Source organism: Carettochelys insculpta, chromosome 2 (assembly GCF_033958435.1).
Source record: "Carettochelys insculpta isolate YL-2023 chromosome 2, ASM3395843v1, whole genome shotgun sequence".
Classification (NCBI taxonomy): domain Eukaryota; kingdom Metazoa; phylum Chordata; order Testudines; family Carettochelyidae; genus Carettochelys; species Carettochelys insculpta.
Window position 1 is genome coordinate 238,216,527 of NC_134138.1, and position 27,329 is coordinate 238,243,855.

The 27,329-nt window shown below is 43.7% G+C and overlaps 1 protein-coding gene across 3 annotated transcripts in view; it reads left to right on the forward strand.

Moving 5' to 3' along the window:
* The window catches only part of SLC25A40 (solute carrier family 25 member 40), a 51,226-nt gene extending 26,344 nt beyond the window's left edge, over nucleotides 1-24,882 (forward strand). For 2 of the 3 annotated variants that reach the window (XM_074984779.1, XM_074984780.1), the window contains exons 8-12: nucleotides 2,190-2,299; nucleotides 12,762-12,843; nucleotides 17,270-17,350; nucleotides 18,183-18,330; nucleotides 18,434-19,302. In XM_074984779.1, the coding sequence (XP_074840880.1) occupies nucleotides 2,190-2,299; nucleotides 12,762-12,843; nucleotides 17,270-17,350; nucleotides 18,183-18,330; nucleotides 18,434-18,476 (464 nt within the window). In that variant the 3' untranslated portion in view covers nucleotides 18,477-19,302. Of the gene's footprint in view, nucleotides 1-2,189; nucleotides 2,300-12,761; nucleotides 12,844-17,269; nucleotides 17,351-18,182; nucleotides 18,331-18,433; nucleotides 19,303-22,717 lie in introns of those variants that run through there. The other variant, XM_074984781.1, reaches the window with a different exon arrangement.
* The last annotated feature ends 2,447 nt before the right edge of the window (nucleotides 24,883-27,329 follow it).

Here is a 27,329-nt window from a genome sequence, read left to right on the forward strand (position 1 = left end):
GACTCACCCTTGTTCTTGCTTGCTGCTGTGGGAAAGGGGAGGTCATAAGATGGGAGTGGGAGGAAGAAAGGATGACATCAGAGCTAATCAGTGGGGGATGTAAGGGTGACTTCAGCTTTGCTCTTCTGATATTTTTGCCCTCTTTTGTCCCATCTGCAGAAAATGCTTCAGGACTCCATGTCAGTCCCTGCATCTTCTTTTCAGTTACTTAATTTGCAGAACCTGACCTATTTTATGTCAATAGGGATCGGGGACTTAGAGAGAGGACTGAAATATTGGAAATACTCTACAGAAAATGCTGACATCAAACAGATGCTAATATATATGTTATTTTTGTATATGCTTTGTATATGCTAGTACTAACTTGCTTGATCTGTTTGAAGGAGACTTGTTTTCCTCAAACAGTTTTAGCACTGTACTGCTGACATTTTGGGCTGCCTTTCCAAAGTGTTTGAAGGATTGAGGCTCTGTCTACACTACCTCCCTACTTCAAAGGGAGGATGGTAAGTAGGGTGTTGGGAGTTTATTAATGAAGTGCAGCGGTGCACATGCAGCACTTCATTAAGCAAATTCCCCCATGCGGCAACTTCGAAGTTTTAAACTTCGAAGTTTTAAACTTCGAAGTGCCCGCTCATGTCTAGCTGCGGCTCACTTGCCAGTACTTCGAAGGCTCTTTACTCTTGAGCCCGCCTTACTTTGAAGTACTGGTGGGTGAGTCATGGGTAGACGTGAGCCGGCACTTTGAAGTTTAACACTTCGAAGTTGCCGTGTGGGGGAATTTGCTTAATGAATTGCTGCATATGCACCACAGCACTTCATTAATAAACTCCCAACACCCTACCTACCATCCTCACGTCAAAGTAGGGAGGTAGTGTAGACAAGCCCTTAGTCTACTTGTCTGTGAAGCAAAGTTCCAAGAAGACCTCAGTGTTGTTATAAACCTTAAATTCAAATAAAATGAAAAATAGCTTTCCTATGGAATAAGAGAGAGAACCCTTACTGAGACTATCACAGAGAATTAGTGTAAAAGTGAATATCCCTTTGCCTATGCTTTATGAGTATGAATGTGAGGAAAAACAGGATGTGTTCAGCCTTTTAAGAAATGTTCATATTTTTTGCACATTAACAGCAATTGGATAATTTTCAAAATTGCAAATTTGCTGTAGACTTACTTTTCAGTAAGTTGAAATACCTTCACTCTGTAGGAGTTTGATACAGAAATAAAGCTCTATAGCCACATTTGCTGAAAGTGAAATATTCATATTGAATTATGATTTCCTCTAAGTAATATGCAACAAAAAAGTAGTCATGTAGCACTTTAAACAGTAACAAAATAATTTGTTAGGTGACGAGCTTTCATGGGACAGACAAAAGCTCATCACTTAATAAATTACTTTGTTAGTCTTTAAAGTGCTACATGACTGCTTTTTTGTTTTGATAGAATACAGACTAACATGGCTCTCTCTCTGTCACTGATACGCAACGTATGGGTGTGCAGTCATGCATACTGAACTAAACCGAACAATATAATATGTATTCATGCATGTATGTATTTATGTATATATGTATTTATGACTGATATCACACATTCAGATACATACCCAGTTTTCAGTCTATTGATCTGTTGCTTTAAAAAAGAACAGTACAACTATTGGTTGCATAGGCTACTCATTCAGTGTTTTCATGAATACGTGGACTGCAACTTTCATTAGTGCCCTGCCTTTTGATTTATGCCAACCCTCTCTTCCTTTCTCTTTCTGTTTTTTTCTGGCTTCTTCCCTTTTTAAATTTGGATTTTTTCCCCTTTCTTTGCTCTGACATTTGGAAACATGGAGTGATGTATACTTCATAGAACTAGAAGGGGCCTGAAGAGTTCAGTGAGTCCAGTACCTCTCACTCACAGCAGGACTTACCACAATCCCTGACAGACTTTTTTTTGAAATTTAACCTGCCCTAGAAAAAGGCCTCCTCCAGGATTGGACTCACAACCTTGGCATTACAAAGCCAATGTTCTAACCAGTGAGCTATCCCTCTTCCCTTTTCTTAGGATAAGAGCTGCTAAATAGTAGTATTTTAGATACATAGAAGATACAGAAGGGGAATGAGGAGTTGTTTCTTTGTTTACTGTGCAGATTTATGTAGCTTGTTGCAAGTTTCTGGTTTCAGAGATTTTTTTCCCCCCTCCATAGCAATATACTGGTATAACTATGAACGCTTCAAGAAGAAGTTGTGCAAGATATGTGATGCACGTGAGCCAACATTTATGATCAGCTTTACTTCAGGGGCAGCAGCTGGTTCTGTAAGTCTGTTTCTGTTGGGAATACTTCTAAGCAAATTTCTTCCTCACATTAATCCCCTCAAATAGGGTTCACTCTCAGTCCTCTCCCTCTATAGTACTCTGTTCAATGCTATATCCTTACCACATCATGTGCTAATATGTCTTCTTTTAGGATGCTTCTAGTAAGTAATTAATTGTATTTGATGAAGCACAGGGAGTGAAATTACATCAGATTCTTCCACAAATCATGCAGATGTTTTTAACACAAGGCTACAATTAACATATCTTGAGCTATTTAAACACTGTGGTTCTTTGAGTGATTGTTTATATCCATTCAACCTAGGTATACATGCTCAGTCCATGCACTGATGCTGGGAGTTTTTCCCTCAATAGTGTCCATATGGGGCTGGCTGTGGTGCCCTCGGGCATGGCATGTGCATGCTGCAGAGTATAGGGGCTGCTGGCTCCCCCTGTCCTAGTTCCTTCTTGGCACCAGTTATGGTGCTGGATCTGTTCAGTTTCAGTTAGTTTGAACTGTTGCTTTTCATTAGTTTGAACTCTTTTTCCCCAGTGGGTTATTTTATATAGTTTCTCTATAGTTGTGGTTTCCTTCTAGGATTGTTAAAGACTTCACTTAGCTCCCTGGATCGCTCCTTCCCCTTTTTGCTCATTGACTTTCTCCCTTTTTACCTTCCTGAGTATGCATAATATCAGACTGATGTGTTGTCCCCATGATGGCATGCGGTTACATGCTTGTTACTTTCTACCCCTTCTCCCCCTCACTGTTCAAGGATCATCTCATGAGAGCAAAGCCATCCCATCCATAGGATAGCCACTCTAGGCCCTGTGCTTTGGGGGCCCCATGACAGCTGTGGGAAAGCGGAGCATTGCCTGGGGCAGTGCTCAGTGACCACCAATGGCAGCAGCAGGGGGTTGCCTCTTTCCATCTTCCCCCTGTATTTATTATGCAGGCAGTGCCAGTTGAACCCAACTCCGCTCTGTTGTGTGGTGCTCTCCCAGCTCATTGAGCCCTGCTTTTCCATCTTCCTTCCCCATTTGTCAGGCAGAATGGTCAGAACCTTGACAGTCAACATGCCCTTGATGTTTTATAGCAACAGCTGGGGGAGCTCAATCCTCAACCCTTTGCTAAAAGAGAAGTCTTTGGTACGGTAAACCCTCAAGATACACACAACCAGGTTGTGCATATCTTGGGTTAACACAACTGCCGTCCTTGACAGGAGCAGCAGCCACGAGTCAGGCCACCATCCCTGACTAGGAGTGGGGAAACTTGACTCTTGCCACCCCGACAGGAAACCCCTGCTGGTCAGTTTCCTGGGTTCTGCAAGTGGGTCGACTGGTCAATTTCCCGGGTCCTGCAAGCCCAAGGGATCCAGGAACCAAGCTATAGCCTGGTTCCCCTCCCCTTAACGTGCACAGAAATTCAAATTACATGGGGGTTGCAGAATGAAATCGGAAATTAAATTCTCACTAATGTCAATGTAGACAATTCTGACTTGTTCCCGACTCCTCCCCAAAAAAAATCACCCAATATTTTTCTCACATATAATACTATGCAATCATAAAATAAGAACAGTGCTACTTTATTGCTTTTTATAACATTTGTTATCACCAGTCAGTTCTTAGATAGTGGTAAAAAAAGGTGGTGTTGCTGCAAGTTGCATGGGATTATCTGCATCATCATCCGAAACAGCTCCATAGTGACTTAAACCTTCTTAATTGGGGTTTTTTCTTCAGCTTTTGAGGTTGAGGATCAGCTGCTGGTGATGAGGGTTTAGGAGGAATGACGAGGTTGAGGGTTGAAAAAATGATACTGTAGGATGGAAATTTCTGAGGCAGGTTGTGGTATTCCGCTAAAGACCTCCTATTCAAATCCTTAAGTCTGGAGTAGGCCTATAATTTTATAGTTCAGAAACCTTGTTAATGTGAATGGAGGGTTATCCCCGCTTGCCCCTTGCCCCCCATCTCACTCACAAGACCCAGTGAAGGTTGTCTCAACTCAGACAGGGCCCTGGCGTTTGGAGGGAGGGATAGTTGCCCTGGCAACCACATTCCAAGAAAAGGTTATGCAAATGAGAACCAGGATATAGCACCATCCAATTTGCTATTCCAGGCTGGTAATCACAACAAATGTTATTGCTCTGTGCTGTTACTGTCTCTTTTGCTTTAATCTTCTAGGTAAGCACCCCTGAATGTGCCTAGGTAAAGGTGCCATCATTATTCTTGTAGATGCATCATCCATCCGATTAGACACACAGATGTTATTGCATGTCTGTTTTGTTTGAGTAACTTGTTAAGGAAAACCACTTGTACTAGAGATAAAATGTTCTATAAGCTATGGACGGGGAAACTCTAACCTTTTTAGATTATTTGCTTATTGTGCTCATTTCATCTTGCTGCTAGGACCTGTCCGGGTTTGGGTAACACCCATGCCATCGTTCCCCCCCACCCCTGGCCCACCAATAATCTATAAAAGCAATTGTAATTTATTGTCTGGCAGTGCTCCACAGAGTCCTGATGGGTGAAGTGGCACTCCACCAGTGCTGTGTGTAATAAACCCTCCTGCTTTCTTCATACACGGTGTCCAGACTTTGTTCCTACAATACAATTGAACTTTGTACTGCAGCCCTCTTTTTCCTGTCATACAGCTCCTGATAGCATCAAATGGCTTCATGTATTTGTTGCTTGCATGCTGAACTCCATTCTAAGTTTGGGTCATTGTCATCAAGAATTTGTGTAGCTGCCTCCAGTACACTGAAGAATTTTGAGTGTTTTAGTGTCTGGCATTTTTTGTAGTTTATGCAATTCTTCCTCCTCCTTTTCTGGTAATCCGGCTGGCTACAGAAAGGTTTATTCTTCAGTAGTCAATTCTTCACCCTGTGATAACAGGTCTTGATCATCATCTGTGTCTACCTCATTGAATCCTGCTTGAATTGCCAGTTGTACGATAGAATTTGAATGTCTTTCACTTCACCCACAGTCATGGAAATCTTGAATATATTTCAGCAATGGCTTTTTCCAAACCCCATTTGGGATACTTTGAGTAATTTTATTCCATGCAGTTGTGATATTTTCTATAGCCATCTTGATGGTGTAATTCTTCCCTAACTGCTTAATTGTAGGCTTGTTTTCTCCATCTCATGCAGATACAAGATACCTCATCTCCAGTTGCAGATAATAAGCTTTGAATATAGCAGTAATGCCTTAAATCCATTGGCTGAAAGATGGAAATGGTATTTTGGGGTGAAAAATACTCAGATGTTATTGCCATTGATAGAGTGACCAGGAGCTTTATCAAGGATTAGCAGACATTTTTATCCAGATTATTTTCAGCACAATATTTAGATGAATGATGAAAGGTAGCTTATTATGTAATCAGCAAAAACCTGCTTTGTCACCCATGCCTTTTGATGGCAATGCCAGATGACAGGTAATCATTCTTTGTTTACATTTTTAGGTGCCCTTGGATTTTCTGAATGGTAAACAAGGAGAGGCTTCAATTTTATGTCTCCGTCCAAATTTCCACCAAGAAGTAATGTTAGTCAATCTGTCGAGGCCTTGAAACCTGTTACCTTTGTTCTATCCCTTGAAATAAAGGTTTGAAACGGCATTCTTTTCCAGAAAAGCCCCATTTCGTCAACATGAAAGATTTGTTTTGGAAAATATCCACCTTCATCAATTAATCAATGCAATGCACTGGGAAAATGTTAGCTACCTGAATGCACTTCAAAACACTCAAAGTAACCGTGACTTGCTTTCAAAGTTACTTTGGAAGTCCCAGCTTGCCTCTCTACCTTGGCTTTCTTCTTCAGGTCCTCAAAGAAAGAGAGGCCTTTCTCTCTTTTGATGAGAAATCTCAAAGGCATGTTGAATTTGTTATGGCTGTCGATCCAATGTATTGTCTTTCAAGTTTATTACTGTATCCCTGGCCTTTGTTATTTGATGCAACTTTTAGCTCCACCAACATACCTTTCTGCCATTTCTTTTATCTCTTCTTTCTGCACGAAGATCATACAAACTATCGATGCTGCCAAGTTCATTGCCAAACATATATGTTTTGATTACTGGCCCTCTTCAGTTCTTTGAATAACTTTGTTTGGTTGCCATGGCTATTGCTTTTCTTGTTTTCTTGGCCTTAGTGACAGCTCCTGAGGAACTTTTTCACATCTAGGACCCAAGATAATCACAAATAACAAAGATATTTGAAGATTAATATCACTCGCAACCAAGATGACACAAACAACGAATCACGCGAACTAACTGGAAAGAGCTGGGTGGCTGAGGGAATTACTAGGCATTCTTCTGTATGCCTCTGCATTCATTACTCTCGAAGTGGACATTTCAGATGAAGGTTGTAAATTTAAAAATAGGTATACATTTACATTGTTGTAATGAAAAATCATAAATCAAAAGTTTGTAAATTGAAGGATAGGTGTACCTGGTGTATTTGGATTTGCTGTGACCTAGCTGGGGTTTCCTCTGCCGCAGATTGTGCCGGCCCATTCAACCAGGGCTGAGGTGTTGTAAGTGGCCTTGGTGCATGTGCCAACACAGGACATATGCAGAGTAATGACATGGTATTCAGTTCACATATTCACAGCCCATTACTCCATCATGCAGCAGGCTAGAGATGACATTGGGATCGGCAGAGCTGTGCTGTAATCAACACATCCATCAACTCCTACCTGCATTCATGGGTACTGCTTGGAGTCAGGTAATGTAGAATGGACATGAGCAATCACTCAAGACAGTTACATTTTTTGTACCTGGTATTCTTTGAGGTGTGTTACTTATGTCCATTCTGCAACTTGCCCTTCTTACCCACTGTCAATGTTTTCAGCTAGAAGAAACTGGGGAGGGGGAGAGCATGCAGTGTCCCTTATATTAGTGCCACTCAAGAGATCCCCCTAACCACTCCCCTACCGATCCCTGAAAGAGTAACACTTTTGACACCAGTGCACTTAGTGAGCAAACATGTCTAATGTGAAATGACATAAGCAGCACATCTTGAAGAATACCAATTGTCTTTTCTCTCTAGACTCATATGAGTCCACCCTTAGTATTCTTGGCCTCATGTTCTTTATTACATTTTTCATGGAAGGCTTTCATGGTAGCGGTGACATCACCAAGACAGGTGTCTCAGTTGCGAGCTTGACATTGGAGCTGCTCAATACTGTTTTCTATAAGGAAAAGGTTCAACTACATCCCTCTTGGCATTCTTTCCAAAGGCGTCAAAACAAAAAAGCAGTCAAGTAGCACCATAAAGACTAACAAACTAATTTATTAGGTAAGCTTTCATGGGACAGACCCACTTTCCAAAGGTGGTATCTTCTTTCCCCATGAACCAGGACATCTTCCTTTTAGTTTTCTATCCCAAACCCTGTAAGCTTAGTGAAGAGAGATACCTTTATACTGTGTGCATAAAAAGGGCACTGGCTTTCTACCTAGACTGGCCAAAGCTTTTCTTTAAGTTGAACCAACTCATTGTGACCAATCGGATGAAGACCCTCCTAAAGTCCACACAGAGGATTTCTAACTGAATCACCTGCTGTATATAGTCACGCTACGAGCTGTACCTGGAAGGTCCCTGTACCTGCTGATTGTCAGAGCCCATGCAACTGCAGAAAAGGCACCCTAGACAGCCTTGGCTAGCACGCATTGTGATCCAGGCTATCAGTTGAGCCATAGTTTGGTCTCAGCGCACACGGTCACAGACACTATATCATCACTTAGCAAACTAGGGATTGCTGCTCAGTTTGGCAGAGCTGTGTTGCAATCTACCCACCAACCAGGGGGTTCTGCTAGGAGTCTCTTAGGTTGACATGAGCAGTCACTTGAAGAAGAAGAAGAGACAGGGACCTCTTTCCATAACTGGTGTTCTTTGAGATGTATTGCTAATGACCATTCAACAAAGCACCCTCTCTGCCCACTGTTGGAGATTCTGGCAAGAAAGAACTAAAGGTGGAAGAGATGGTGGGGGCTCTATATACTGTGGCACGTGTCCTCCAATTCAGAAGTTGCTAAAGCCTGTCCCTTATATATACTGCTGAGGAGAAAACTTCTGGTTCTGGTGCATGTGACGAGCACACATTCCTAAGTTGAATGGACATGAGCAACACATCTTGAAGAAAACCAGTTATGGGAAAAGATAACTATCTTTTATATGGTGATAAAACACTTTTGTCTTATTTGTAATTGAAGCAGACTGGAAAACATTTAAAAATGGTCAAACAAAATTAAGGTGTAAAAGATGCCTGAGAAGTTTTGATTGGAAACATTATTAAACTTTATTCTATTATTGCACATTTTATTAGCCTGTTAAATTATGGTGGCTGTAGCTGCAGTTAATAAATGTATTGGCAGAGTTCAGGCAACAATCACAGCTGAAGCCTACAATTATCCTGAACTTGGCCAGCACTGGCTGTTATTTCCATGTTACTTCAATGATGTTAACTTGGTGAAAATGGCATGTTTGAAAAGAAACACCATACTGCCAACTCTTAGGCCTCAAAGTAACCACAAGAGCAAACCTAAAATATGCTGTTTTCCAATATTTGGTAGCTTTTAGAAGTATTTTTGACATATACAAAGCATAATATATGCCCTTTTATTTTTTTAACAAGGATAATATGTGTGCGCTGAGGGCATGAAGTAGGGGGGGTGGGAAATAAAGATTTTTTTCAAAAGTTCTCTCATCCTTTCCTGCATTTTTAAGACACGTGGCTACTAGGAAGATGTACTAAATTTGTTTTCAATCTCACAACTTTATTTCAGTATAGTTATCAACATACTGGGATAGTAGATTCACAACCAATCAGGAAACGCGGTTGATTTTACAGAGTTGATTTTGATTCATTTGGACAATTTATAGTAAGCAGCAATCATGTGAAAATGTTATTGTCTTGGGGGGTTAATACTACTTTTAAATAATTCTATTTTATGTATTTTTTTTTTTTTTTACAGATGATAAACACAGCATTGCAATTAGCATAGGCATGAAATATTTTCTGTTGCATATTTGTGTACTTTGTTTTCATACTCAACAAAAAGGAATACAATTCACGTTTTTTTAAAATGATTACTTTTTAGTAGCTAGCTAATATTTAAAAAAAAAATCTACTGTATATTTTAGAAACAGTGTATGCCTGTCTATGCATGTGTGAATCTGTTTATTCAAAAACCCTGAAATGTTAAGAGCTAGGACCACACAAATTTGGTATGCAGCTTCCTTTTAAACTTAAAACAGGGTAAGGGTTTGGTTGTGCCAGGACACAGGGATGTGTCCAGAGTTCAACTGTTTCTCATAGGCTATGTCTAAATTGCTGAGAATTTTCATCAACAGATACGCAAATTGTGCAGTGCATTTGCATCTCTCCTGTCAACAGTTCTGTTGGGAGAGGCTTTCCCACCATTTGGTCCATCAACATGGAACCAGTCATTGGGGGAAGAAAAACCCTCTGCTGACACATCCCTTCTTCCTCGTGGAATGAGGAGTCCTGGGATCTCAGCAGGGCTCACAGAGTGGCAGACATCTGTGAGGCTCTCAACCTCCAGGCTCCTACCAGAAGCCTGCAATCTAGATATAGCTATAAAGTGGAAAAAGGAGGGGTCTGGTAGTAAGGACATCTGTCCTGCAGAGTGACCACTGGGGGGTGGAGGGCAGCAAGGGGCCAGAGATGGGGACCAGGACAGCTATAACCCTATTGCGCCAGAAGGAGCGGGAAAAGGGACGTCAATTTACTATATATTTCAGAGAATTTGTCTGTGTATCTGTCCCCCAACTGGGGAACATGCACCATTCCCCCCAGCTATGTTCACTTCAGCTGCAGCAGTCATCGCCAGGCACTTTTCACCTTACCCCAAGCTGCTGCGGTGAGAGAGAGCTGGAATTGTCTTCTGTCCTTGGGGCATCTTGCAGACTGAACTCCTCATTCCCAGCTGCATAGTCATTGGTTTAAATGAAAAAAAAAACAAAACAAATTTTATTTAAGGACCTGAATAACGCTGGCTAAATCTTCTAGTTTTAATTATGATGATGTTACAGCATACCAAATCACCTGTGGATAGATACAGTACTGTACTTTGCTTTTGTGGAGACACCTCATATTTGGTATGACAAAATAATCTTTAGTGGACACAGTCCTATGAAGCAAAATCTAATTGCTTGATCATGGATAAAACACACACCTCAGTACAGTCACTTTCCCTGAGGTTTTACAATCTGAAGTCCAAATTCCTCAGTGAGGTACTGGAATGGAAGCAAACAGATCCAGTTTGTAGAGCGGAGCTTGAAGGACAGACAAATGATAGGAAACACCAGGAATCTGGAAGAAGATACTGCAGTTTAATCTTCTGTTTGTGTATTTATTACAGAACATTTATTACGTAACACAAGATTTATTGCATGTCTTGAGTTTATTATTGCTGCAAGGTATAGATACATACAAGCCTTATTTTCCAGAATTTACACCAGCGTTTAAGATCAGGCCTACATTACGAGCACTTTACTAGTATAAGTCATGCTGCCACAGTTAAACCAGAGATCTGCAACTAAAATAGCAAGAGTCATTTTTTTGAATTCAGTTACAAAATCAATACTTCAAGAGCCATAATGCGTGTGAATACAAGACAGTCCATAATAAATAATATCAAACCATACTTTTTGTCACCTCTATTTTAAGAACAGTGTGCACACAGTGATTTGTACGAGTTAGAAAGTTGTTACCCCATCTCCAGGCTTTACCTGCCTCAACTCCTAAACCCGCCCCTCCCATCCACAGCTTTAACCACCTCCCACTCCCAGGCTTAACCTCTCTCAGACCAAAACAGCCACCCCAATCCCAGGTTTAACCATGCCACCCCATCCCCAGGATTTACTTGCATCAGTCAGTGAGCTGCATGGGCTGTCACTGTTCCACCATCACCATCTCCTTCTCAGCATGGCTGAGCAGCTTTGGCAGGGGCAGGCTCGGCCACCCCTCCCACCAGTTCTCCTGCAGGCTGACTTCCCCCACATGGAGCGCACAGGCAGCATCCTGCCCTGCCAGCTTCCACTTCTGGGGCTTCCTGCCCTGCTGGCTCCCCTCCCTCCCCTCCCCCCCGCTGCAGCTGACTGCTCAGTTGCTCTGGAGGCTGAGGACGCTTAAACAAAAAAACTAAATTCCATTTTAACTGTGGGCATTGTTTAAGCAGTGGCAGCCTCCACAGCTGCAAGTGGAATCATCATCATCAGCAGCAGCAGCAGCACTCAAAGCTGCAAGAGGCTCCTTAAAAAGACACAGGTTGCTGACCCCAACTTAAACCCTTGTACTCAGAGTGGAGCATAGGTCACCTACAAGTCTATCTTGACACACAACTTCTAGCTGACTCCCGGAATACCTCAATTGTTGTCCTTCAGTCTCAGTAGATCTTCTCCACATTGTCCAAGGTCTTCCTGTTTTGTGTTTTCCGTGCGGGTTCCATATGAGAGCTTGACAGACTATACTGGATGATGGCTTTCTGAGAGTGGGGCCTAGTCATCCTCCTTTCTTCTCTTTATTTGACCGTCAAGTGGTTCTTGTCCTGCTCTATCCCAGTGCTCTTACTCTGTGACCAAGTCTTGCCATTTGATGTGAAGAGTGTACCTCAGGCATCTGTTCATACACATGTGCAGCTTGTGATTTGAAGACTTTTTAGTATGCCGGGTGTTGCATCCATACAAGAGGACACGCTTCACATTTGTGTTGAAGATCCGCAGTTTTGTCTTCACAGATATTATTTATACTATTATATACCAGAATCTGGTATACCAGTATACTATTCCAGAAAACACTCCTACTACTGTGGATGCACTTTCTGCTGAAATACTGTATTTTTAATGCCAGCTCCCCTGAAAAAATAAGCTATACCAAAAAAGTGCTGTTTTGCTATATTAACTCTGTATGTACTAAGGGCTCTTGCAGGCACAGCTCTCTTGAACAGGGATCTCATTTCTTCAGACTCCTGATTGATTTACGTGTGGTGGCAAAATTTTGTAGTATAGACCCGACCTGAGTGAGGAAGTCACATATTAGTTTTGCGGAGAAGGTGTACCTTACCTATGAGACCTACTGTCAAGGTTGGTTGTGAAGGGCACTTGAAGGGCACAAATACACAATAGATGGGCATTTATGTTAAAATGGAAACTTCAACGACTATCAGGTTCAGTATAAAATAAGTGGTTCTAATCCTGCTTCCATTAGAAATCCTATGAGAAGGATTGTGGATTGTGCATAAACGCATATACAGTTTAAATTTTCTAAACAGGTATTCTAGATGGTGTGTTTAACGAGATTTAATTTTGGCTTTCTTCACAGATTTGTTAAATTGAGATTTACTACAATATAGATTTTTTAAAAATTATAACTAGTTCACTTTATGGAGTGAGCCTGCTGGTGCTATGACATTTAATGTTAAATATTAATAAAATCTCTTTACTCTTTAATAGATTGCAGCTACAATAACTTTACCATTTGATGTAGTGAAAACATGCAAACAAACTGAAATTTGGGAATTTGAGACTTTAAACTGTAAGTTCTTTGGAACTGGATTACTGCATGTTCTTTATATTACCTGAAGAACTGTATCACTCCACTATTCAAAAAGGTGAAATTCTGACCCGACAGAGAGGGCTCAAATAAAGTCCATTGCACCACTTACATCTTACTGTGCGGCTTAAATGGGAAGAACGACCATTAAGCGTATATTGCTGATTGGAAGTAATAAAGATGGGAAATCTTAAAACATAATTGCTTAGTTATATGAATTTGTAGTGGATACTTTAAATCTTCCCCATATCCTATGATGTATCTCAAAACTTTGTAATATATCCTGTTCTGTTTTCCATGTGCTGTAATGTCTTCTGGAAAGCTTCATGGGAACTATTCTATTTTTAGGTATTTTGAATGAGTTGGAGGAGGGAAAAGATTGGAAGTTGATAATGTTTACTGGTAGTACTGTTTCAGTTAATAAAAAATGTAGAAAATTGTATACACCCAAGTTGAAGTGAATAACCCTTCATTTCTCAGAAGGCCTGAATGGAAGATGAATTTGTAGATAAGGTATAACAAGCTTTAGATTGGAGTCACTGTAGCTAAGATAAGCACGAACACCCCATTACTAAGGCCTTTAGACACGATAACCCTGGAATGTAGATATCAAATTATAATGAACTGCATTGGTTATAAAGGACAGAGCATAATGCACAGGGATTAGTTCCTGAAAAGCAACCAAGCGCCAATCATGAAGTGCATGATATAACTATGGTGGGTTCAGTCAGAGATCTCACCTGAGGAGCTGATCATACCACTGGGCATGCCTACCTGCCCTTTGGTCCACTACCCTGTTCTGGTGAGCCAGAAGCTCTGGTCTCCCCCAGCAAAGCAAAGAGTTGGGGTAACAGAATAACACAGACACTGACAACAGCTCAGCCCTAATAGGGCTCAGTTACAGGGACTTCATAGCAGCCAGGAGTACAACCCTAATGAGACCAAAACCCCAAATAAGATTTGCTTACTCTGTATAAAAGTTTTAAACAGAGAAAGCTCAAAGTTTGTTCCCACAGCTCTTCCCCACTCTCCCACCCCTACCCCGCTACAGGTAACAGTTATTTACACAATGTTTTATAACAAACAGAAGTGATCTTATTGAATATAAAAATTGGGATTTAAGTGGTTGCAAGTGATGACAAACAGCTCAAACTAAGGAACTAAACTAAAGCAAATAAAACATGCCAGCTAAGCCTAATACACTAAGAACATTTTACAAATTAATTTGTCACCTATGCCCTTATTTCAGGTGTAAAGGTCATTAGGCCAGAGCTGATCTTTTTCCTGACTGGACCTAATAGCTTCTTCCATCATGCGAGTTCTTTCCAGATCCTTTTGTGTGTCTTTTTGAGATGGGGAACAGAAAAATACCAAATTCAAAGTAGATTCTAGCACTGAATGGCATGGTCACCATGTATTTGTAGGAGCAAACACAGTTTAGGCTTACAGGAAAAACAGGACTATTCACAGATCCTTGTCTTGAGCACCAGGCCATTAAGTTTTGTTAAGTGTCACTCACTTCTTTCACTACAAGACCTAGATTATTAAACAGGTTTACTCTTTATATTTCTAAGTTTACATTCAAGAATGATACATGCACACAAATAGACTATACATGTTTAGTGGATTATAAACTCTTGAATGACAGGTTAATTACCTTGTTTTGCAAAAAACATTTAAGTTATGCATATTCATATTTAAAACACACTTCTATAAGAAATATAGGGTCAAATTGTCACAATAATCTTTAGTCGTGAGTGCAAGGGTTAAAGATGTATGTAAAGAAAGTTTGGCTGTGTAACTTGGTTTTCTGGTTCACTGCATTTGAGCCTGGCCAGCTTGACCATAGTATTTCTGAATGCTAAATAAAAATATCTGAGAGGTGAATTCTATAGTTGAACTGAGAAAGTGGTGGTCTCAGGGTATCCCAGTATTTATCCAAATTAATTATAAACTTTTCTAGGCAGAATTCTTCTGTTTCTTCTATAAACTAAATGTGAAAAATATTCTGTGGAAAAACTCATTAGAATTGACTGGGATTACTTGATAAAGTTATTTGTATATCTAGCTCTACCCAGTCTGTTAAAAATAGGAATATCAGCACTAATTTGCCTTAAATATATTTGTTCTTTAACTTCAATCTGGAAAAGGATTACATTATTCTCAAGTTCTGGTTCACAATTGGCCACCATTACACACAAGGCATTGGATTCATCATATAAATACATATTTTTATCAGTCATCTGGGGTCTGGATCAACAGTGAAAGACTCCCATTAACTTTAAAGACTATTGAACCCAGGTCTTTACTGTAGGGTAATCAAAGAAAGACTTCATTAGCAATCCTCCTGTTATTAAACAGATTTGAGCAGCCTGATTCAGAATCACAGTTACATAGAAGTGCCCTCCTTTAGAAAATAAAGTGAAAATAATAGATGTTTATCTTAACACTATGGGGGAATATATCCTTAATTTCAGGTTGGTTTTTAAACAAACACACACACACACACTCTCTCTCTCTCTCTCTCTCTCTCTCCCCCCGCCCCCCCCCCCCCCGGCCACTTTATCCTTACCATCATAGAATCTCAGGACTGCAGAGGACTTCAAGAAGTCTTGTAGGCATTCATGGAAGGATTAATTTTTATCCAGACTATCCAGATGCATGTTTGGAGATTTTTAAGAGCAGATTAGACAATGGTGGAGAATCAACAACCTCCTTGGACAATTTATCCCACTGCTCCACCACCCTGAGAGTTAGGTAATTTTTCCTAATATCTAGCAAACTAGCATTGCTGCAGTTTAAGACCACTGCTTCTTGCTCTACTGTCAGAGGTTAAGGAGTATAGTAATTTTTTCACCCACAGCTAAATTTATTGATGATTCATGCCACATACCACTGCATGAAGCTGCCATAGCCCTGGTCTACTCCGAGAGAAGAGGACCATAAATGCCTGAACCTGTTCAGGAAAAAAAATTATTCCTTTGCTATTTGACAGTTGCGAGTAGCCAATTACTCTGCCCTGTTAGCAATTATGACCCCACTGCCACCACCACCCGACAAGAGTTCCTGAAATACCTGCTGGAGCTCAAATGACCACAACTCTAGGCCATTGTTCAGGTGGGTCAAGCAATATCCCATACTGCCCTCTCCTCCCCTCCACCTCTCTTTGAAGTGATAATATTTAGTTCCTATTATTTTATACATACAGTTGGGGTCATGTTTTCCAATATGCATCACTTTGCATTTATCAACATTAAAATTCATCTGCCATTTTGTTGCCCAGTCACCTAGTTTTGAGAGATCCTTTTTGTAGCTCTTCACAATCTGCTTTGGACTTAATTTTCTTGAGCTGCTTAGCATTATTTGCAAATTTTTCCACCTCATTGTTTACCCCTTTCTCCAGATTATTTATAAATAGGTTGAACAGGATTGGTCTCAGTACAAACCTATGTGGGACACCACTTTTTACCTGTCTCCATTCTGACAACCTCCCATTTATTCCTACCACTTGTATCCTATATTTTAACCAGTAATCCATCAATTAGAGAACCTTTGCAGTTATTAAATGACAGCTAACTTTGCTCAAGAGACTTTGGCAAGGGACCTTGTCAAAAGACTTTATAGAAATCAAACAATACCATATCCACTGGATCTCCCTTCACCACATGCTTGCTGACCCCCTCAAAGAATTTTAATAGATTAGTGAGCCATGATTTCCCTTTGCCAAAATCGTGCTGACTTTTTCCCAGCCAATGCTGTTCATCTGCATCTGATAATGCAGTTCTTTACTATATTTTCAACCAGTGTGTACAGTAAGCACATTACTTTGGCTTAACCTCTCTCTCCATAGCAGAGATAGACCCAGAATATTTCTGTTTGTAAGTTGGTGCAGTTCCTTTGTATCTGTCTACCAGAGGCTAATTTTTAGCCACAGCTTCTCATAATCTACTCAGTCCCTTTCCGGACCAGAATCTTGAAGGTATAGGATCCCCTTTGATCCTAAGCTTTTGGCCTTGAGCACAGTAAATCAGGGCTGGCCTCATGGGAGCCAAGTTAGGAGCATTCAGCATTGTATAACTTCCCCAGTCCTATCTTTGTTGGTTTGTTTCTGGTTTGCTTTTCCTGCAGTAGCCTCCTTAGATTTAACTCATTGTCATCAGGCAGGAAAATGTCTTATATTGAGGTGCATGTCATATTTATAAAACAATAAAACAACTCCTTTGTTTTCATCAGTATGGCCACAATTAACGTAGAACAGATTTTAACTGAAACAAAAATAAAAAAAGCTTTACAGGGCATTGATATGATCCGCTCTAATTTTCATGAGTATTTATTACCTTTCTATGGTGGTATCAATTTGTATACCATTAAACTCATGCTTTTTTTGTTTTTGTTTTATTCTGTCTAGTGTCACAGAAGAGTTCCAAATCAACATGGACAATAATGAAGAGAATTGTTGCTGAGCATGGATTTACTGGATTATTTGCTGGTAACTGTTAGAATATATTTTTAAGAAAAAAGAAAATTAAGTGGATTTAATCATTAACAAGCTTTCATAGAATCTAACATGTTCCAGTGCACTTTCTCCCCACAAATAGACGCCAGTAACCCCACATCTCCATACAGATTCTAGCAGCTGCCCCTTCTCAGCTACGTCTACACGTGAAGCCTACATCGAAGTAGCCTATTTCGATGAATAACGTCTACACGTCCTCCAGGGCTGGCAACATCGATGTTCAACATCGACGTTGCGCAGCACCACATCGAAATAGGCGCAGCAAGGGAACGTCTACATGCCAAAGTAGCACACATCGAAATAGGGGTGCCAGGCACAGCTGCAGACAGGGTCACAGGGTGGGCTAGTGATTCCAGGGCAACAGCTAGCCGCTCCCTTAAAGGGCCCCTCCCAGACACACACAGCCTGCACAGCACGCGGTCTGCAGAGCCATAGGCATGCAGACCTCGGGCGACGCAGTCATGGACCCCCAGCAGCAGCAGCAAGAGCAGCCAGAGGTCCACCCAGCCGCCCCTGCAGGAGCAGGGCTCGCCCTGCTCCATGCCATGTGGGAGGCAGCTGAGCACCTCCTTGCCACACAGGAGGAGGAGCAGCCCGCAGGGGAGGAGGACTCAACCCCCAACCCTGCAGCACCCCGACCCCCCCGCAGCCTCACACGCCGGCAGCTGTGGAGCTACCCCACCAGCACCGACTGGTGGGAGCGGCTGGTGCTTGGGGAGTGGGACGACGACCACTGGCTCAGGAACTTTAGAATGAGCCGGCAGACATTTATGGAGCTATGCCAATGGCTCACCCCTGTACTCAGGCACGAGGACATCGCCATGCAGCGTGCCCTCCCTGTGGAGAAACGGGTCGGCATCGCTGTCTGGAAGCTGGCCACTCCAGACAGCTACCGATCCGTGGGACAGCAGTTTGGCATCGGCAAGGCCACCGTCGGGGCTGTCCTCATGGAGGTAAGAGGACCCACGGGGGGAGGGGAGCCCGTGCAGGGCAGGGGAGGGCCACACACACCCTGCTCACCCCTCATTGGTGCTCTCCCATGTGCTTCCCCTGCAGGTCATGTGCGCCATCAACACCATGCTCCTCCACAGGCTCGTGAGGCTGGGGGACCCGGATGCCACCATCGCGGGCTTTGCCACCCTGGGCTTCCCCAATTGCTTCGGGGCTCTGGATGGGACTCTCATCCCCATCCGCGCCCCGGTGCACAGTGGAGGACGCTACATAAACCGGAAGGGCTACCACTCAGTGGTCCTCCAGGCCTTGGTGGACAGCCGGGGCTGTTTCCAGGATATTTATGTGGGCTGGCCTGGCAGCACCCACGACGCCCGGGTTTTCCAGAACTCGGGCCTGTGCCGCCAGCTGGAGGCGGGGACCTACATCCCCCAGCGGGAGAGCCCTGTAGGGGACACCACCATACCCCTCTGCGTCATTGCAGATGCGGCGTACCCCCTCCGGCGCTGGCTCATGCACCCGTACACGGGCCATCTCTCTGCCAGCCAGGAGCGCTTCAACCAGTGCCTGAACCACGCGCGCCAGGTGGTGGAGCGCTCATTTGGCCGCCTCAAAGGGCACTGGAGATGTCTCCTCACCCGCCTGGATGCGGGCCCCACCAACATCCCCCAGATTGTGGGTGCATGCAGCGCCCTACACAATCTGGTGAAGAGCAAGGGGGAGGCCTTTTTTCAGGGCTGGGCTGTGGAGGCCAGCAGGGCCGATGTGCAGCCACCCGCTGCCCCCAGTCGCCAGGTGGACCCCGAAGGGACCCGGGTCCGGGAGGCCCTGCAGGCCCACTTCGATGAGGCCGTGGGGTGAACGCTGCCAGGCCCCCCACTGCACCCCCACCCCCATCCTCCACAACACTCCCTGCCCCTACGCCCACACCACGGAGCACCCAACAGCACACCCCCCCCCACTTTTCCTGCACAAATAAAAGCAGACACTTGTTTGTGAAAGCAAACTGGTTTAATTTCAACTCTGTTCTATAACTAACTAATACAAACTATATACAGGAACTTCTAACTAACTTAAATATGAAAAGCGTACGTACATATTAACAAAAAAAAACCAGGGATAACAAGGAAGGGGAGAACTATTTACATGGGGGGGGACTGGGCAAACGAGGGGCACAAGTAAATAAATACCAACTATATACAAGGGGGGGGCATGTCCTGGGCCCCACGCCCCTATAGTCCGGCACTGGGGGTGGGCGGCCGGGAGCCCTGCCTCGGCCGCAGCCCTGTCCGGGGCTGGCTGGGGGCCGGGCGGACTGGCAGATACGTCCGGTGAGTATCAGCTGGCCCCAGGTCTCCCTCAGCAGAACGGCCCTCGGTGGCAGGGCGACGGCGGACGGCGTGGCAACGAGCGGAACAGTGGGTGGCGCGGCGGGTAGAGCACTCAGGGCGGGCGCAGCGGCGGCCAGCGCGGCATGGGGGGCCAGGTAGTCCGCTATGCGGTTGAATGTCTCTATGTAGGCCCCCCATGCCTCTTGACGGCAGGCCAGCGCCCGCTCCTGGAGGTGGAGGCGGTGTTGCTCCACCCGCAGCCGCTGCTCCGCGACCTCCACCTGCCGCCAGTGGAGGGCCACAGCAGCTGGGGGTCCGTCACCATCGGGTGGTGGTGCTGGGTCCGCCGTCTTGTCCTCCGTGGGGCTGGTCAGTCCTCCGCCGAGGGGCTGGCCTGGAGCGATGGCCCCGGAGGGGATTCCGGGACCGCTGATGCCTCGTTGGCGCTCTCCGGTCCTTCCGATGGTGCAGTTGCGGAACACAGGAGGGGGTGAAGAAGAGTGGAGACAGGCATTAGTGTGGGCCCCGAGCCGTAGCCCTTCTCCCCGCACCCCTGTGCTGCAGGTTCCCCATCCCTGTCCCTGGGAGATGCTGCTGTGATGGGGTTCAAGGGTTCCCCTGCACTGCACCCTGTCCCCTGGCGGAAGTGACTCTCACTTCACTCAGCAGGGCCTGACAGGAGAGGTTTCTTAGGCAACAGATGCCCAGTTTCTCACAGAAGCGACAGTACAGCAGTCAGAGACAGTCCTTCCAACCCGTCCTGGGGAGAAGACGCCAAGGGGTGTCCCTCTGGGGTGTAGCTTTCCCCCTCCTCAGGCTGGCTGCCTTCCAGCTCTCCCTTCCCCTAGCCTCTAACTGCGGCCCCTGATTCAAACCCAGCTCGGCTCCTCCCTCCTCTTTGTTCAGGGCAGAGGTGTAACCTGCCAGTTGTAGCCCCAGGACCATCCTTAGCCACTGGGAGCGATTCAGCTTGTTGCTCATATCTAGCCTGAGACTCGCATTTGCACTCCCCCCACTCCATCACATGCTGCTGCTGCTGCTGCAGCTGCTGGGTGTCCCACCCCCTCCTCCCGGGGGACCCTAGAGGTTCCGCTCCTCCCTGCCCCGGGGATGGGGCATGGCACTGTCATGCTCGGGGGGGAAGGGGCTGATGCACTCCTGTGAGGGACATGGCACTGCTGTCCTTGGGGCCATGGTCATCTGGGCATGTGGAGGGCCCTGGCCACATATCTATTACCCCCGCCCCTCAACCCCGGGGGTGTATACCAGGGGGGTACATACCTGTAGGTCCACTCCCACGGTCGGGGGACACCCGGGAGGCGGATGCCCGGCTGCTGCTCCGGGATCGCAGGAGGATGTGCAGGCCGGTGTCAGTAGAGGAGGAGTCTCCCTCCTCCTCCTGCTCTGGTGCCCCGGGGGTGGGCTCCAGGGGGGGCCCCGGGGTGCGGGGCTTGCCTCCGGGGCAGACTCCGGCTCCGGGGCCTGCTGGGCTCCTCAGCCGAGGTGTCAAGAGTGGCCGGAGGGGAGGAGGTGTGCCAGGGACCCAGGATGTCCCTGAGCTCCCTGTAAAAGGGGCAAGTGACGGGGGCGGCCCCAGATTGGCCGGCCGCATCCCGGGCCCGGGCGTAACCCTGCCGCAGCTCCTTGACTTTACTCCGGACATGGTCCGGAGCGCGGGCAGGGTGACCCCGGGCGGCCAGGCCCTTGGCCAGCCGAGTGAACGCATCTGCGTTCCGCCTCTTGCTCCCCATTACCTGGAGCACCTCCTCCTCACTCCAGAGCCCCAGCAGGTCATGAAGCTCGGCCTCCGTCCAGGAGGGGCCCTGCTGCCACTTCCCGGCCTGGCTCCTGCCCTGGCTGCCCTGGGAACCCTGGCTCCCCTTTGGGGGGGTTCCCTCAGGGCGCTGGGGGGGCTGCCGGGTGGCCACCGCGTTGGGTGGGGGTGTGGGTGGCTGCGGAGGAGCGTGCAGGCGAGCCGCGTGTTATTGCTGCTGCCTGCACGTGCTCTCTCAGCTTCCTGCACAGAAAGGGAGGGGGTGGGGACCTTTAAGGGGCCGCTCCACGCAGCCACCATTGAGCTGAGGGGCTGGAGAGAGCGTCTCTCAACCCGTCAGCTGATGGCCGCCACGGAGGACCCCGCAATTTCGAAGTTGCGGGATGTGCAACGACTACACGGTCCCTACTTCGACGTTGAACGTCAAAGTAGGGCGCTGTTCCCATCCCCTCATGGGGTTAGCGGCTTTGACGTCTCGCCGCCTAACGTCGATGTTAACATCGAAATAGCACCCAACACGTGTAGCCGTGACGGGCGCTATTTCGAAGTTAGTGCCGCTACTTCGAAGTAGCATGCACGTGTAGACACGGCTCTCCAGTCCACAGGGAACAAGTTTCTGAGCTTCTACAATCACTCACTATACTGTAGCAGGAAAAGATGGAAGTAGGGTTATTTTTAGATGGCTTGGGTGAATCCATAGTGCTGTACCTGTTCCAGTTGTACAGAGGACACTACCGTCACCACTTGTGGCTTTAACAGTCAGAGGAGAACTGTGCAGACAGCTCAGATTAAAAAGCTTCCTGTAGTTATGGTCATGGGTAACAAAAAACAACCAGTCCTGTAGCGCCTTAAAGACTAACAATATTATGTATGAACTTTTGTGGGCAAGACCCTTCATCAGATTACCTTACCAATGAAAGCTTATTATTTAATAAATAAAATTGTTAGTCTTTAAGGTGCTACAGGACTGCTTGTTTTTTGTGATGCTACAGACTAACATGGCTACCTCTCTGAGACTAATTGTCGTGAATGTAACTGCAAAAATAGGTTCAAAACCATGATACCAATGCCGGTAACATTGCATTGGTTCCTTTGGACTGTTCAGGTATAAAACACATTTAAGTGGAAGACTGTGGCCTGTATGTTTCCTTAAGGATAGGAACTTTTCCACTTTAGTTGCTGCAGAGAGTTGTACTACACAGTGTTATAGAAGCCCATGGTCTGTCTTATTCTTAAAATGAGTGGTATTTATAGACAGAGAATAATTTATTCTCCCTCTTGCAGGTATTGTTCCACGGTTGATTAAAGTTGCTCCTGCTTGTGCCATAATGATCAGCACATATGAATATGGGAAATCCTTCTTTCATAAACTAAACAAAAAAAATGTACAAAATCATTAATTCTAAGTCAGACTCAAGCTAAGATTGCAACTACAGTCAAGGTATCTGGTGAAGGCTGCGTAAACTGACTGTCTAAATAAAAATATTCCAGAGTTGCTGAGTAAAATTCAGCCAGGACATTTGCTAACCAAATGTAACTCCCTTTCCTTATTACTTCCTCCCAGCTGATTATGTACCTTTATTTCTGAATTTTAAAGCCTAAGAGTACACTCTAAACTTCCAGAACCATTGTTTAAAATTTCATGTGAATTCTCTCTTTAAAGATGTTGCTCCTAGAGACTTCAGGAAGCAAATGATAGTGTTTTAATCCTCTTCAGAAATGGGTAAAAAAAGAAACAGACTGATCAGACACATGAAGTAGCATTTGCCACCTGTATTAAAGAAAAACATTTTCAGTGGAAAATGGGACTGGTATGGACCATGACCATTTCTGACACGTGTTTCACTATTACTCTAAATAGTCTGTTTAATATGAATATATGCTCTGATAATCTTTTAGTTTTATGTTCAGAAAAAAAATAGACAATATGTAAATAGACATGGAAAGATTTCCATGAATGCTCGATCGCGTTTAAATATTTGTTCCTTCAAAGAGTGTTTGTCATGTCACCTTACTTTATTATTAAAAGTTAAGTATTTCATCAGTGTTACAGTGAAATGGAGAATAGAAGGGACCACCACCAAATAGCCCCGAAACAGAACCTTAAAATTCATTTAGCTGACATATATGTGGTTTAAAAATTTTAAGTTGGAGCATCCTGTAGGTCACCAATACAATAGTGAGGAATGCTGTAACTTTACTGGTCCTGGATTGATTAGACCCTTTGCCTATAACCCTCTGCATATTTTTCACTTTGATTTTGTTGCCATGTAAGTTTAAATATCAAAGTGAAATGGTTTAGTATTTGGATTCCAGTGGACAGCCACGTATTAAGCTGATTATCTGGTTTATTGTTTCTAAAAGGTGGAAATAAACTTTCCTCATAAGAGCTTGATCCTGGATTTTTGCACACCTAGAAACTTCAGAGGAAAGCTTTGTGCTGTACAAGCAAAGTATTATGGAGGTTGCAGCAGGTAAAATGTGCTATCTATGACCAACTCATTGCGTGCAATCCCATTTTTGAAGGACAGTGGACATTCAGCTAAATAATTTTAAATAGTAAGATGTTTTGGATACATTTTGGATGCATGCAAGAGGTGTAATGAAAACTTTCACCAGCTAACTCCAATTCCAAAGCATCCAAGAATCACAACATAATTCTTCTAGAATTTGCATTGAAGTTTGTTGGGAGGAGAGGGGCTTATACTTTCTCATTGGCTCATCTTTATGACCCAAAACTAAAGCAAATACATAGGGTGACCTTTCTGTATCCGTGAAGGAGTAAGCTGGAAATCACCTGTTTTGTTTTTGGCTCTTCAGTTTTTATCCTTTCATTAATTCTGGACTGCCATTTGTCCCCCCTGACCATGTTATAGGTTTTATTGTGGCTTCATATGTATGCACAGTGCTAGTGCACCCGCTTCGTAGCGACTATGGGTTGCTTGTCTTGCTTGTGGAGTTTACTAAACTAAGATAGTGCCCACTGCATGTTATGCAGTCACAGAAAAAGGGCTTGCATCTTTATTTTACTAGCCATGAAAGATGAGGATTAAGAGTCCTGCAGGTTTAAAAGTTACCTGCATTCCTGGAGCTCAGAAGAGGATGCAGTACAAAGAATGGTGTGAGAGGACATCCCCATAAAATGTGGAAAAAATTCAAAATGGAGATAACAGTGTAATACTTGCTTAAACAGAATGGAAATGAGTTCATACACTGGGGTAAAAATATTAATGTTTAATAAAATGAAATGTTTTCTCATTTTGTGATCCTGTGTACACATGTAATTAATTTGGTTTCTGAGTGTAGAAAGTTTCAAGTCTCAAATCATATTCATGAGTATTTATTTCATTAATTTGATTGTGGCTTAATATATAGACTACTTTGTAGTCAGTTCTGTTCTGTCCGATACCTTAAAATTCTAAAACCAGGTGAAGTTCTACACTTGATTTATGTAAACTTTTAAAAGGAAAAATGCTAAATTTGAAATACAGAGAACACTATACCTGACCTACTGGATAAAGTAGAATGGGTAAAGTGAAAATGAATGACAGCTGCTGAGATGTTTATGTAAGAACAGCTATATTGGGATCACACCAGTGGTCTGTCTAGCTCAGTCTCCTGTCGTCAGAGAGTGGCCAATGTCAGGTGCTTCAGAGAGAATGAACTGAATATCAACGATCTATCCTGTATTACCTATGCCAAGCTTTTGGCAAACAGAGGCTAGGGACACTTCAGAGCATGGCCTGGCATCCTGCCCATCCTGGCTAATAGCCACTAATGGACCTATATTCCATGAACGTAATAGTTCTTTTTTGAACCCTGTTACGGTTTTTGCCAGAGGTGGTGGTAAAGGCCAAGACTTCCACATGTTGACTGTGTGATGGATAAAGAAATACTTCCTTTTTGTTTAAACCAGATGGCTATTCATTTCGTGAGCCTATTTCTTGTGTTACAAAAAGGAGTCAATAGCACTTCCTTATTTACTTTGTCCACACATGATGTCTGTGATTTTCATGATGTCTGCCATACCCCTCTGACTCATGTCTTCTCCAAGCTGAAGAGTCCCAGTGTTATTTTTCTCTGCTTATCTGGAATCTGCTCTGTACTCCAACTCAACTCTACTGTCCTCTTCTGAACCTTTTTCTGGCTGTGTTTACACTACCACCCTCCTTCAAAGGGAGGATGGTCAGTAGGGTGATGCGAGTTTACTAATGAAGTGCTACGGTGCATGTGCAGCACTTCATTAAGCAAATTCCCCCCCACAGCAACTTCCAAGTTTTAAGAGTAAAGGGACTTCAAAGTAAATCCCCCTCTCCCCCTGGCACTTCGAAGTACTGGCGGGTGAGCTGCGGCTAGACGCGAGCCGGTCCTTTGAAGTTGCTGCAGGGGGGAATTTGCTTAATGAAATGTTGATATGCAGCACAGCACTTCCATTAGTAAACTCCCAACACTGTACTTACCATGCTGCCTTTGATGGAGTGTGGTAGTGCAGACACAGTCTCCAGTTCTTACATGTTTTTGAGATGGGGTGACTACCTCTTCCACACAGAAATCAAGATGAGGGTGTACCATGGATTATATAGAGCCAATATATCGTCTACCTTATTGATCCCTTTCCTCATTATCCCCTACATGGTTTGCTTTTTTCACTGCTGCTGCTTACTGAGTGGACGTTTTCAGAAAAATATCCACAATGATACCGAGATCTCCTTGTTGAGTGGTTTACAGGTATTTGAGTCTAACAGCTGTTTTCACATTCCAAATATAAACTTAAGTGTTCCTTTACTTCAAATAAGATCTTCTACAGGCAAAATGAATTATTAAAGGAGATTTTCTATGTCAGAAAATTGCACAGTTAAAACAAAGTTAAGATCACGTTCATAAAGTAAGTCTAAACCAGAATTTCAAATTTAAAAAATGTGGATGCTTATTAAAAGATTTAATGGATTTCCTCCTCTCCCATTTATGACTGTATAAGATCCCTGTGGCACCTACGACACTCCCATAAATAGAAAATACCAGTGTATTGTTAGCTGCATTTCAATTTAATGGATGAAAGCAGGAAATATTTAACAGATAAAAACTGAGAAGAGAACCAGCAGCAGGAGGCATACTATCCTACTGTCTTCTGGTAAAAATAAAACAAAATAAAATAGTTAAGCACAGTTTAAATGTTTGGGGTTAATTTATAGTCTCAATATCACTCATGCAAAAAGGAAATGCATGTCCTTAAATGAAATTTTATTAAAGTTCTTCTGAAAGGTCTAGTGTTAGTTTTCACTTATTTAGGAATATTAGAACAAAATCAAATTACTTTATGCTCACATGATACTAGAGTGTAAGTAATCTTACTTTACACATCTAGAGTACAGAGGCAAGAGCTAGAAGTGGCAATGCTACAAAATGTTTAATTTACATGCAACAGTTAGAATATAGCAAGGCAATAATATACACACATACAATTTTGGCATTTGTAGTCAAATATTTTGGAAAAACGGACAGCAGTTAGAACTGAGACACATGTACAACCAGTTTCCTCATGCACAGACATTGACATTTACAAACTTATACTAGAATGAAAGATTACATACAACTTAAATTACATGACACTAGATGAATTTTATAGCAGCTCCTCCAACAGAGCTATCTACTGGCATGATTAAAAACCATGATTATAGCCAAAGAAGGGTGATGTATTGGGTAAGTGTTTTAAAAAGCACAAGTTGCTGAAGTTATTATGCACAAATAGGTAATGTTAACTTTATGGAATCCTGCCTCGCTCATTATCTTTTTATTAAAAACGCATCGCTATTTTAGAAATTAATATTTACTGAACACTGTACAGTTAAACTACTGAACTACCATGAGAGCAGGTGGTTTGTGCAAGAACCAGGAA